Below are 13,720 nucleotides of genomic sequence, written 5' to 3' on the forward strand. Positions count from 1 at the left end.
GCAACTTTTTCTTTGTTGCACGAAGTCTCCATTTGCAACATTCTTCCCACTCATAAGAAATATGTTAAAAAAATCATAATAATTTTGTATTAAACTATAAAGTTATTACTAAAAAAATCAAATATCATAAAAAATATGTTAAAAAACTTATTAATATTTTTATATTAAATCATAAACTAAACTTTCTTATTAAAAAATCACTAAAAAAAAACCTAAACTTTTTTTAAACTATTTTTTCAAAGTTAGTACAAAAAAAAAAATCGAATATCATAAGAAATATATTTAAAAAATCACTGAAAAAATCACTAAACTTTTTAAAACTATTTTATCAAAGTCATTACTAAAANATAAGAAATATATTTAAAAAATCACTGAAAAAATCACTAAACTTTTTAAAACTATTTTATCAAAGTCATTACTAAAAAAATCAAATATCATAAGACATATGTTAAAAAATCACAATAATTTTGTATGAAACTATAAACTAAACTTTCTTATAAAAAAAAATCACTGAAAAAATGACTAAACCTTTTAGAACTATTTTTTCAAAATTAGTACTAAAAAAATCAAATATCATAATAAATATGTTAAAAAAATCACAATAATTTTGTACTAAACTATAAACTAAACTTTTGTATTAAACTAAAAATACTAAAGCAATCTATTAGTAAAAAAACCAAATAGTATAAAAAAAATATAAAACTCATTAAATTAATAACTTTTTTTTTTTGTTGAAAACAAACAAAATACTAAAGTTTTTAACTAAAAACAATACTAAAAAATAGAATATCATATAAAAAAACAAATAAACAAGATTACGTCTTTTTCTATTAAAAAACAATAAACAAAAAATTTATAGAAAACTATAATTAGAAAAGTCATATTGTACGAACAAAATATAATGTCTACTAACATTATTATATCAATATTGTAGATCTAATATCTTCAAAAACAACAATAATTCCTTAACTATTTAAAATGCAAAAGAAAACATTAACATTGTAGATCTTACATAATATAAATAATAAAAAAATACTAACATTATTATATCAATATTAGTAAATTTCGACTATTAAAAAACTATTATTCAATTGAGAATAACATGGTAGATCTATAATATTAACATGGTAGATTAAAATAAATATGTAGATCTAAAATAAAAATAAAAAAAAATAAAAAAAAACTAGTAATAAATAAAAGATAAACATGTAGATCTAAAAGTTATTAACATCAATATATAAAGAATTATAATAATATATTTAGAATAAATAAATATTAAAAACAAAAAAAATAGTAATAAATAAAATTTAAACTCACAAACTCAATAGTAGATTTTTTTTTCAAAGTGACAACATTCACTTTTTTTTTTTTTTTTGTTATTTGTTATCCGTCAACAACTACAAAAAAAAAAACCATATTAGAACTTATAACTTATATTTTTAATTAAAAAAATAGTAATTTAGTTGATCAAACGTATACCTTTTTCTTGAATCTTTGTTTCTCGAACAACAATAAAAACTATAAAAAAATAATAATAATAATATAATAATAGAAACAAAATTTATAATTATTCTTAAAAGAACAAAAATCTCTAGTAAAATAAAATAACAAACCTGTATAGTTTAAGGGTAAAGTGTGGAGACAAATGATCCACACAAAATAGAAGATGAGAATTAAGAAATAAGAAAGAGTAAGGAGAATGAAGTAAGTAGTTGAGAAAATGGGTGAAGAGAGTAAGACAATGAAAAAATAAGTGGATGAAAGTTGTGAAAATGGGTGAAGAGAGTAAGGCAGTGAAAAATGAGTGAGATGAAAAAATGGGTGGGACGTGGGGTTAAATAGCCGTAGGTTGAGTGTTCAAAACTCGACCCATGGATTTAATAAGAGGAAGTAGTTAAGGATGCAGAGGCAGCTTTAAATTGCAATATTGGGTCAAGGCGCGCGGTAGGCGAGCAGGCATGAGAAAGCGGCATGAAATGACGGAACACAGCAGCAGCTGATCAAGGGTTGAAGTCTCAACCTATGTAGGTCGAATTTTGAACCTTCGATCTGTGAATGGGAAGGTCGAGATTTCAATCCTCGATTTCCTCTGTGTTGAAATTTTTTTTTCTCACCTTTAAATCTTAAAACTACCATAAATCTCTAAATACTTTCCAAACTATAATATTTCACTAATATTTTTTCTAATCTACCATATTTAATTAAAAGATCCGGATTTTCATTAAACCTTCCCACTTTTGGCTTTTTTTCTCCAAATATTTTTATTTTCTCTCTCTGTTTTTAATTCATTTTTAGTTTTTTTTTTTTCTTTATCTTCTATTTTTTATCTTCTGTTTTTTATTTATTATTTTTCTCATCTCTTCTTCTTTTTTTAAATTTATTATTTCAAATTTTTTCTGTCACTTTTCTTTTTGTTTTTAATATTTTTATATGTTTTTTCCTTAATATATGTATTATCTTATACTTTGAATTATTTGTCTTTCTATTTTTGTTTTTTTATTTTCTTATTTCATACAATTTTTATATGTTTTTCATCTGGTTCTTTTTTTTCTTCTATGAATGAAACTTAAATTATATTGTTCAAAATTATTTTAGAATATTGACTTAAAATAATAAACTAACTAACAACTAATGGTGTAAAATTAACTAGAGTAAATTAATTATTGAAAATTAAATTTGATTGAAATTAATATTTTATTATTGCATAAAATTTTTTATTTATTAGCCTTTTAAAAAAATATAATTAATTAACTAATAATAGTATAAGTTAATTTTTAAACTAAATAATATTTAACACTTTTACTTCTAATTTTAATTTATAATTATAATTATTTTTAAATTAACATTATTGTTTAAGTATTTAAAATCAATTATTTTATATCGGTTTCTTTTGGATATGTATAAGGCTTATAATTAACATTAATCAATTAGCTAATTAACTCTTTAATTAAGAAAACTATAGGAAAAAATGGAAATAAATATTTTAATTAATTACCAATATTATTTTTATTAAAAATTGATAATATAAATTACAATCCAAAAAATTTAATTGATAATAAATATATTAAATTGGAGGATGAGAAGGTAAATTTAATTAAATTCTAATGGTTTAAAATTGATGTGATAACTTAAAGTAATAAAAACAAATTAACAAATAAAAATTAATTATTGAAATTGATTTTGATTAATTTTATACTTTATAATTGTATAAAGAAAGTATAATACTTTTTCATACATTTTATTCTCATTTTATATATAATCAAATACTATCTTTAATTTCTAGATATCTTATTTCTATATTAATTTTAAGATATTCTATTTCTAGATATCTTATTTTGATGCGTTATTATTTTTCAGACATTTATGTAATTATAATTAAACTTTTACGAAACGACAGCTCAGGTAGTACAAATCTATCTAGAAGCGGATGAAATAAACGCTACAAAGGCCGAAAATTCAGCATCTCTCAACAAACGGTCCAACTTAGTCCATAAGCTTTCTGCACTCATTTTGCTCGATGCTCGTGTGTGATAAGACCTCGAATTCTTTAGCTGAATTGTGTTTCGTGTATAAATTCAATTTGGGATTTGGGATTTATTTTTATTATCATCTTCATCTCTCCCAATCCACACCCATTTAATCCGAATTCTTCTTCTTTTTAGTTGAAGATGGCCAGTGGAATCTTCCATGGTCTGTTTTACCATCTGTTTTTTGTGTATTTGGCATCTTCTTCTGTGGGATCGCAGAACTTTGTGCAGGGTCGGTTGCTTCTAATTTCAAAACCCGACCCGGATAATGCTGCGGCCACTGCTCGTTGGTTGGTTTCTCAGAATTCATGGGGAATCTTAAGGTATAATCTGCATCTAAGAATCTAAGTTCATTCTTTTTGATATATATCCAATCTGGGGCTTCGGCCTTTTGCTGGTTAATTGAATTGATTCGAGTTGATTGACTGTTAATTTGTAAGGGGCATTTGGGCTTTACCGGATAGAGGGGGCATTTGATGAGGAAATTAATGTTTTGTTATTTGCTGAACTTCTTCATTGTTTTTATTTTTTTTGTGCAGCACCATCTCAAGTGATTTTGGGGGAGCGCCTTTTGGGTAAGCATTATCTTCTTACTCATTTTCTTATTCTATTGAGCTGTCCTCGATTCTTAGCTGTTTTGATCAAAGAATTCATTAACGTCTTTCTGAGCTATGGATGTAAGCAAAAAAAAAACTTTGTGATTGTGTTCTGATATTAAGGGCATGTTTGGAATGACATAGAAATGCTTTAATCCAAACAGACTGTAACTTAATAAGTGAACTTGGTTTTGGAATCGAGCATTGCAGAAACTGTTTTAACAAATTCGAAAATTAAGTCCATTACTAGAATCAATTTGTTCAATCCCCTGTATTTGAGTGTCTTGATGAGAATGGTTTCAAAATTAAGGAAGTGTATGATAGGAATGTTATTTAGTTAGAAATGGGAATATTAGTAGATATTAAGGGTATGTTAGTAATTACTTAAAGGTGTTTGTTATGAAAGTTTGGTTATAAATATAGTGAGTGAGAAAGGAGGAGGCAGACACTATTTTGGTATCATAGCGGTGAACATTGGGAGATGATGGGAAGATCGAAGGAAGAATAGTAGCTTTGGAAGAGAAAATTGCTGATTCGCCGAAGTGGGTGAGAAGCAATCAGCGATAGAGGCAAAAGTAGTTGCTCAAGGAACCAAAACATTTGACGAAAGACGATCAATTATGAATAACTGCTGATAAAAAAAGACATTGATGTTTGAATATCTTTGAGGTCGAGAATGTGTTCCAAGCGGCAAAGGCGAGAGTTTCACAAAGAGATCGCTGGCGATTGTGGCGATTGTGGAAGATGAAAACTTACGATATAAACCCAAGCATTCGAGATACTTGGACCCTCCCTCTCGAGATATATTTCAAGCAAATCACTCATCAAAATAATGCCTACCTCCTCCTTTCTCACTCAATGTATTTATAATCAAACTTCCCTAACAAACTCCTTTAACTAATTAGTAACGTACCTTTAATACCTACTAATATTCCCTTTTCTATCTTAATAGCATTCCTATTGCTATCTATTAAAAAGTTATCTCATAATGCTATAGTTCACTCTAAACATAAGTCCATTTCATGTTACTTCGAGGTGTGAGGCTATGTTTTTATCTCCAATAGGATTTGGAATCAATTTCACATATCAATTTCAATGATTCTCTGCATTGGAGGATTCATTCTGATTTCAAAATTGCATAGATTAGTTGCTAGTTGCTTCAATGAGCAAGAAGCATACACTCTTCTACGATTGTCCTGTTACATTTCTTCAGCTTCACATCTAAAGTTTTGAACATCCTTGTTGTGTTATGTCTATTATTTCGGTTACCTTTGATTCCTTCTTCAGAACTAATCACTGTCCTCCAATATCTGTATGCGACTCATTTGAAGCACTTTTCTATTGATTACGATAAGGCTAAACTTAAGTATTATACAATTGAGAATACCAGACTTGCAGGAAAGAAGAATATACAAGACTAAGCTAATATTCGTCTCCTGCAGGAATGTGGTTTCGTTTAGTGACGGGCCACCCAACGAAGGTCGAGGCATTCCATATTTCTACTTAACTACTCTTGACCCAACTGCAAAGTATGCAATCTCTGATGAGAGGGCTTCATTCACACTCAGTGAGTACCCTATTGGAACTTGTGGCAAGACAGATCCAGAAAACCCGACTTGCGCAAAAATTACATTGATCGGGAAGGTAAAATTGTTAGTTTTACATTCTCCAGCTTATCTTCTAACCATGCTAATATTCATCTTGTGTAACTTTAAGTCACTGTTTGGCCTACAGCTGAAGCAGGTTGAGCCTAATTCCAAAGAAGTAGAGTTTGCTAAAACTTCTTTGTTCTCAAAGCATGGAGAGATGAAAAGTAAGTAAACTCAAACCATAATCTCCTTGTTCATTAACATCACATTTATTTTTCTTGTTCATGTTCTTGACAGACTGGCCCAAGGATCACGACTTTCGGTTCTACAAATTAGTAATAGAAAACATATTCTTGATCAATTGGTTCGGTGGACCTAAGCCTCTTACAGTTGATCAATATCTTCATTTGAAACCGTGAGTATTGATATCGAAACACCAGCATCGTCAATCCTAAACCAAGTTTAGTAAAGTTCAGTTTCTGTTGTTTCAGTCATTTCGATTTTCAACTGCTCAAAATTAGGTCTGATGATATTTTTCTCCTTTTTTTGCCTATTCTTTCTTCTTCAGGAATGAGCTCACATCCATTAGTTGAATTTGTACAATCTGATCTTCCTTGATCATATCAGCTTCCTGGGTTTGAACTATTGAAAGTTTGTACAGATTATTGCTTGTGGGGATGGGAATTATGGGAAGAATACAGATGCATTCATTCGTTGTCCAGATTCTAAAGTTGCTGATGGGTTTTAAATCGTGTATTATTGAGTAAATCTGTAACAAGAAGTTTGATAAATGTGTTCTGATATTAGCACACATTTCTATTTCTTTAATTAATTGCTGTGAATATTTCTAATATTACGAAGTACCATACTCCTTTGTTCAAACTATAAATTTGTTTTCGTTAATATTTATTGATCCAACAATGATGTCAATAGGTCTCATTTTCCTCGTAATGCACGCACACTTCCTACTAATCTTCATACACCTTTACTGACTCTGAGCTACTCCATTCTTTAGCACAATAGAGATATAGATTCGAATCATAAATCTCTTGATTGATAGTCATATGGTAATTGAGCTAGGTTCGTTTTAACTATTGAATTCATCATAAGATGTTATAAAAATTAAACATCTATGTTTGTTCTATGGATCATTCCTCTCCTATTATAAAAAAAATTGACCATCTTTGTAACTTCATTGCTATTTTACAAATAAATGGTTAAATTACGTGATTAGTTCATAAATTTTGAGATTTATGTTTAGTTGGTTCATTGAACTCTTAAAAGTTACTAATAATAGGTTACAATAAACTTTAAATTTCGTGTCTAATAAGTTTTTGATAAATTTGAAAATTTTAAAAATTGATCCATCTATTAGATATAAATTTAAATTTTATGCATTTGGGAATTCTAAATTTTAATTATGTATATAGTAGACTCGTGAATTTGGGGGGAAATGTCAAGAATTTCACTCCTGAAATTTAGAGAATAGGTATGTTTGGTTCTTAAATTTTCGAAAATATTCTTCTTTATCTTTTGTCTCCTATCTTTAAAAAACAGGCTTAAAAGTTTCTAAAATATTCTTCTATATTATTTTAAATAATTATATCAAATTTTAAAAATAACATTTTTTTTTTTTTTTGAAAAGGTTATCTCTGGTCTAAAATTATGATTTTAATTTAAAGTTTCATATAATTATTTAAAAAAAGACGCACACATCATATTGATGGACCATATGTATCTAATCTTAAAAAGTTTTTAAAAATTTCGAAATTAAATACATATTTTTGATAATTCAGGAATAAAAAGGACTTTTTTTTTTCAAATTTAAAAGTTTGGGAACTAAATTTATAAGGACTAACCAGAGCATCAACAATTTTTAAAGTTTCATTTGAAGATATAATAAACTGATTTTAGGTTTTGAAAAATAACAAAATGATTAAATAACTAATTAATTACTAATTTGTGAATGTCATAAATATCCCCATCTTCGTTAGATTGTATTCTCTTTTAAAAAATAACCAAACCTCTAACAAAAAAGATTCTTTCCTTTAAATTAGGTTATAACTAACTAACAAAATCTCAATTAAATAGTAAAAAAAAGATAATGCAGAACAAAATCAAAGGCCGGAAAAAAGAAACACATTGAAAAATAAATAAAAAATTTTAATATATAAAATGGATCATATCTCTCTCGATTGTTTTCCCGTAGTTTACTAATTAGAACATACCACGAATAGGTATTATAACTATTAAACAATAATAGTTGTTGTATGACAACATATGTGAACATGATTACTATGTACTTATCATCTATAATTGAAGCTCTATATAAATACTCGCAAAATAAATGGTAGATGGACGATACTTAGTTCAAAATCGTAAATAATAAACACAAATTCCCAGTCAAATATAACAAATCCTCAACAAGTTCTAAAAATTTTAGTGATATGAACCGATCAAGCATCAAATTATCATTTGATTTCAGAGCCTAGACATTTTAAATCAGGTATATCATATGAGTATAATCTTTATTTGATCAAGTTTTATAATTGCATTTTCAATTTTGCTTTTTGTTTGTGTTAGTTGAGGAAAAAATTACATCGATATTTTTGTTGGAGTTTGACTTCGATTGAAGAAAAAATACAGTCAATTTTGATGTTTTGAGTTTTAGGATTTTCTTTGAATGAAACTTCTTTAGTAGATGATAGGGTTTCATCATCAGTTTTGTAATTCTTGAAAATCAAGGTTGCATGCCAAAAACATTTAGATAAGTCCAATCCTCTTGCTTATGGAGTGTTCAAACTCAGATTAAGGAACTATTTCTCCTTATCTCTCAGTCTTCGATCAAAAGGTAATTTAAATCTAATCCTTTCTTTTGGGATTAATGTCAAATTGGTTGGAGGTTTTTAGAATTGATATTAGTGGTTCAACATTTGGGTTCCTAATTTTTAAATTCTAGTGTTTTTATATCATTTGGGTATATGTTTCATGCAATTTCTTCCTTTGTTGACTTTATTTCATAATTAGGAATTTGTTTATATATATATATATATATAATCATATTAATCTTAGAAAAGAGATGCTTCTTTATCATGTTCATTGACGAAGTCTTTGGCTAAAGATTTATACTTCTCAAAAAAAGAATACCAAGATAGCTATCCAAACGCTTAACACATGCAATTCTAATTATATTCATTAAGGAGTCCAAGCGAAAGCTAGATTCTTTTTTTGGGACCAAGTTACTATTATTTCTTTTTCTCCCTTTGTGTTAAGTTTATTTATTTTTTTTAATAAATGGTTTCCCACAAAAGGATTTTTTTTTAATGAGCGCGCCACAATGAATTTATCTCCTATTTTTTTATGAGGATGAGGAAATGACCATTGCATTGGGATCAGGCATGCCTTTACTTTAGTTCTTAGAAAGATAGAGCATTTTAAGGCTTGAACTTGATAGCATTTGAACTGAATTCTTTCTGGTTAAAGAATCTCTTTCTAGTTGCTCTAGAACAATTAGGAGGCGTCTTTGGGCTCACAGAACTTGCTTTCAAATTGAGGGAAAAACCGTTCTCGGCGTGACCATCCAGTTGAATCTCATTACACTCCCGTGTGGTTATGGGGGTGGGCCTACTTTCCACTTTGTTACCGGTTAAACCATCATGTTCGACTAAAAAATCAATGCCAAAGACTCTGTCTAGTAACCATCCCCAAAATCTCTTTTTAGGGTCTTTATTAAGATGGTGGTGGGTTACACACTCCTGGGAAGTCTCTCGGCTTTCTTAAACATAGCACCATAGGAGAAGACATTTGATTCTATATATATATTGGAAAAGAAAACCTGTGCTGAGTTTGATACTGTTAGGTTGAGGAATTGCATTGAAAAAGTAAAAATAAAAAAAATAATAAAACGTAGGAAAAAAAAAGAGAAATCGAAAAAAAAAAAGTTGGAAAAAAATTGGGTGAAAAAAAATTGAAAAGACAGTGGTGGTGGTATTAGAAAAAAGTGAAGAAGAAAAATCTGAAGGTGTGGATGCCCGTGTGAAATTGAAAAAAAAAAAAAAAAAAAAAAAGGAAAAAAAAAAGAGAATCGAGAAGATTTCTAGCGGTAGATTGATGAATTTGTGAAAGGAGCTAGGTCAAATAAGCACGTCAAGTAGGTATGTCAATTAAACGACTGAATTTTCATGAGTTTTAAGCTGCTGAAATTCATAAGTATTAGTTATTTGAAGGCAATGTTCCATCAAAGAAGGTGTGTTGAAATTTGTTGTAGAGATACAAAGCTTATAGAGGCTATACGAAAAGATTTTGTAGAACTATGTAATTCTATAAGAAAATTTATTCCGAAAATAATCCAATTAGAATGGAGTTTGATGTGCTAAGTCTCTAAGGAACGTACAATCAAACCAAAACACGGTCAATACCCAAAGAAGAAGAAGAAGAAGATGCAAATTTTCCAAGAGCACAAGAAAAAGAATCAAATAGAGAGATTCCTGGGGAGGAAGAAACAAGAGTCATTGAGAGTAAAAGAGATAAACAATTCTCAACCAAAATTAGAGAAAGAGACTGAGGAGGTAGAAACACTAGTAGAAGAGAATATGACAGAAGAGACACTAGTAGGAGAATGTGAAAGAAGAATTTGACAATAGTATGCAAAATAATGAAAATGAAGGAAAGATTGAGGGAGTGAGTCCGAGTTTGAAAGTACGTGAAGATGAAATTATCTCCTCAAAATCACTCATCTTTGAGTCTATACACAAGAGAGCTTGTTATCACCAATGTGGAGTTAATCTTAGAATATTATCTAGTTCTACTTATTTTGACTTTTTGTAGGACTTTGAAGTACTGATGAAGGAGCAATGTTTCTCGCATGAGATGTTCAACATAAAGACATTAGTTAGAAAAGAATTCTCCAAACTTGTTTATGTACTCTTCAATGGTCAACAGTTCAAGAATCAAAAGAGAATTATATCATTAACATCTTACAACTACGAAGTTTCTCTACAAGGTGATCACTTAAATTCGAGGACGAATCCTTTTAAAAGAGGAGAGGATGATATGAACCGATCAAGCAATAAATTATTAATTAGTTTGTATTTAATAACTTTGATGTATTTTAATATTTTATCTTTTTTATGACATTTAAGTAGGAATAATTTTATTATTTTACTATGAGACATTAGGATTTCTTTTATTGGAAGAATATTTAAAGTCTAGCCATTAGGTTTTTAAGGGAGTTTTTGGGATTTGAAATTTGGGATGATAATTTTTCTGTGTTGATGACGGAGATTCATCATCAACTTTACAATTCTTGATCTAGGGTTGCATGCTTGAGTATTCAGGTAAGTCTGATCATCTTATTTGTAGACTATTCAAACCTTGAGTAGAAATTAACTCTCCTTATTTCTTGGTCTTCAATCAAAAGGTAATCCAATTCTAGTTTTCCCATTAAATTGGCACCAATTGACTAGGGGTTTTAGAATTTGATATTAGGGGTTCAATAATTGGGTTCCTAATTTTCAATTTCTAGGGTTTTTATACCATTTCGATAAAGTGATATTTGAAAATAACAAAACATTAAAAGAAGAAGAAGAAGAAGAAGAAATGATAAATGGAAAATTAGAGTAGAGTGTGTAGGATCAATATGATAATCCTAGAGGGGGATGAATAAGGTTTATTAAACTAATGAAAAAAATTTCCTAAATGTAGGCCCAATTAAGCAAATTAATACACTTTTACTAATAAGTAATTTAAACAACAATTTTACACATATACTAATAACTTGTAGAAACACAAGTTGTTCTCTCAAAGTTGGAATAATTAGGATTTTTAGTGATGTAAATGTATTCATTGCAAAGGAAAATGCATGAAATTCTACATATGTGATAAACTCGTATAAAAGTATCCTTTTAAGTAAAAGCTGCTTCACTAACGCACTTTAATGCAAGAATCAGAAAAATCTACCAAGTGTTGCAGACGAGGCTAACCCAAAGGGTATGTGTCTGAGACTACCCGACGCATGAAGAATTCATTTGGCTCGTGCATGTTACATCTAATCATAACTTGTGGGCATGGGCATCTGACTAATGACGTCTAATTAAATCAGAGTGGCAGTGGTTATCTCAGGGTATGGAATTTAATGCAATTAAATCACCAAGTTGTTGAGAGATTGCCTATATAAGGAGAAGTCACTTGCAAGAAGAAGAGTTAGACAGTTAGAATTTAGATAACAGACAACCAATAGTTATAACTTTTTCACCTCTGTCGTTTGCAAGCAAGGAGTAGGAGGGACGACCACCATTTTTCCACAGTTGATAAAGAAGTGCTGCCAAAGAGAAGCTCGAGAGAGATATCTTCTTCAACTCTTCCACCAAGTTGGTCATAGCAAGCATTAAAGATAAGCCAAAAAGGATAAGAGATTGAACTATGTGGCTTGACTTCTTCCTTTTTACTTTGCATTTTCTGTTGGAGTTAATGTCCTAAATCGAGTGTATCTTGTAGTTTGTAAAGATAAATTATATATCCAATAAAATAAGAGGCATTTTCATAATGTTTAGACTGCATTAGATCAATCCAATAGACTAAGATCCAAGGTTATTTTATGAAACTTAAACATATATGTGGAGAGATACAGGTGGATCACGTTTAAGTGATAACCTAAACGGTCTGCAGTAGATGGATAAGGCTGGGTACCTGATCCTGGTGACACTATGAATACGACCTAGTTTGTAGATGTTACAGTTGTTGTAGTGCGAGCAAGGGTATTCTATACCACTATTTCTAGAAGAGACTTACATTTCACTAGGATGACCATGGGTGACTTGATCTTAATCCTTAGTTGTGAATTCCTGTCTATGAGGGAAATCCTTTGATTTGTATGGGTGAAAGTTGTCTTGTTAGTCGACTCAACAAGCCTACTATTTTGGAGACTTGTAGATAAATTACTCCCTTAACAGCTGATTCTGAATCTTGAACATTAAGACCTTAATCTCTCACTAGCCCGAGAGGTGTTAGTTTATAGTTGTATAAACTGTTTATTCATTAGAGGGATCAATAGTATTTAAGGAGTTAGATGTAACTATAGGAGTAAAACGATATTTTGACCCAACTATAGTTATGAGTGATTTGTAAAGGGTCAACTCATTGTTGATTGGTTATATTTGTGGACACAGAAATAAATCTACAAAGCGAAGAGTGTAGCTATCGGTCTTTAGTAGAGTGACCGATGGTTCATGAAAATTGATTAATTTAATTAAAGAGTTTAATTAATTAATCTTATATCATTGGAGCTTATAATCTGTAGGTTCATAAGATCCCATTGTTATCTCACTAAAGGATATATAAGAGGAATGGTTTGAATTGTTCAAATCAATTGCATATTAATAAGATTAATTATAGATGCGATCTATAATTAAGAGAGAGAAATATTTGAATAAGATTCAAATATTAAAGAGATGTATATGTATAAACTGCTTTCTCACTACAAGATTTCTTATCTTTTCCGATGAAATTTCTCCCGATGCCTTTAAAAACATTGAGAGAAAGCAATTTTCCCGACGGTTTTTAAATTGTCGGGGAAAAAAGGCTATCTCGATGATTGTTTGAAAAAACCGTGGGGATATGTTGGAAATAATCGGTGCTTTTTATTAAAAAAAAAAAAAAGGCTATCCCGACGGTTGTTCGAAAAACCGTCGAGATAGGTTGGAAAAAATCGGTGCTTTAAAAAAGGTTATCCCAACGGTTGTTTGAAAAACCGTTGGGATAGGTTGGAAAAAATCAATGCTTAAAAAAAAAAAAAAACTTAATTTCTCTGTCAATCTATGTGCGCCGCCTCGCTCACAACTCCCCTCTCCCCCCCCCCCCCTTTCCTCTCCCCTTTTCCGCAACCCATTCCCACGCGATCCGCCACCCCACTCTGCCCACCGAAAACCCCACATTGTTCTTCCACACGGGTGCCCCCTTCTCCGTCACTACACAGGCTATCGCGCCAATCATCCAACAAAATCTTCAGATC

The 13,720-nt window shown here is 29.7% G+C and overlaps 1 protein-coding gene across 4 annotated transcripts; it reads left to right on the forward strand.

Annotated features, from left to right (window-relative positions):
* The first annotated feature begins 3,427 nt into the window (after positions 1–3,427).
* Positions 3,428–6,594, forward strand: LOC120079464 (protein CREG1). Of its 4 annotated transcripts, XM_039033660.1 has the most exons (6): positions 3,433–3,850; positions 4,067–4,102; positions 5,566–5,767; positions 5,858–5,936; positions 6,010–6,127; positions 6,281–6,594. In XM_039033660.1, exons 1-6 carry the CDS (start codon positions 3,669–3,671, stop codon positions 6,303–6,305), a joined length of 642 nt encoding a protein of 213 aa, XP_038889588.1. In that variant the 5' UTR covers positions 3,433–3,668; the 3' UTR covers positions 6,306–6,594. The 4 variants fall into 4 exon arrangements, 3 of the variants coding, with proteins under 3 accessions (XP_038889587.1, XP_038889586.1, XP_038889588.1); XR_005482241.1 differs by having other exon boundaries at positions 3,428–3,850; positions 5,566–5,936; positions 6,010–6,182; XM_039033659.1 differs by having other exon boundaries at positions 3,428–3,850; positions 5,566–5,936; positions 6,010–6,172.
* The last annotated feature ends 7,126 nt before the right edge of the window (positions 6,595–13,720 follow it).

The sequence above is a fragment of the Benincasa hispida genome, chromosome 6 (assembly GCF_009727055.1).
Source record: "Benincasa hispida cultivar B227 chromosome 6, ASM972705v1, whole genome shotgun sequence".
NCBI lineage: Eukaryota > Viridiplantae > Streptophyta > Magnoliopsida > Cucurbitales > Cucurbitaceae > Benincasa > Benincasa hispida.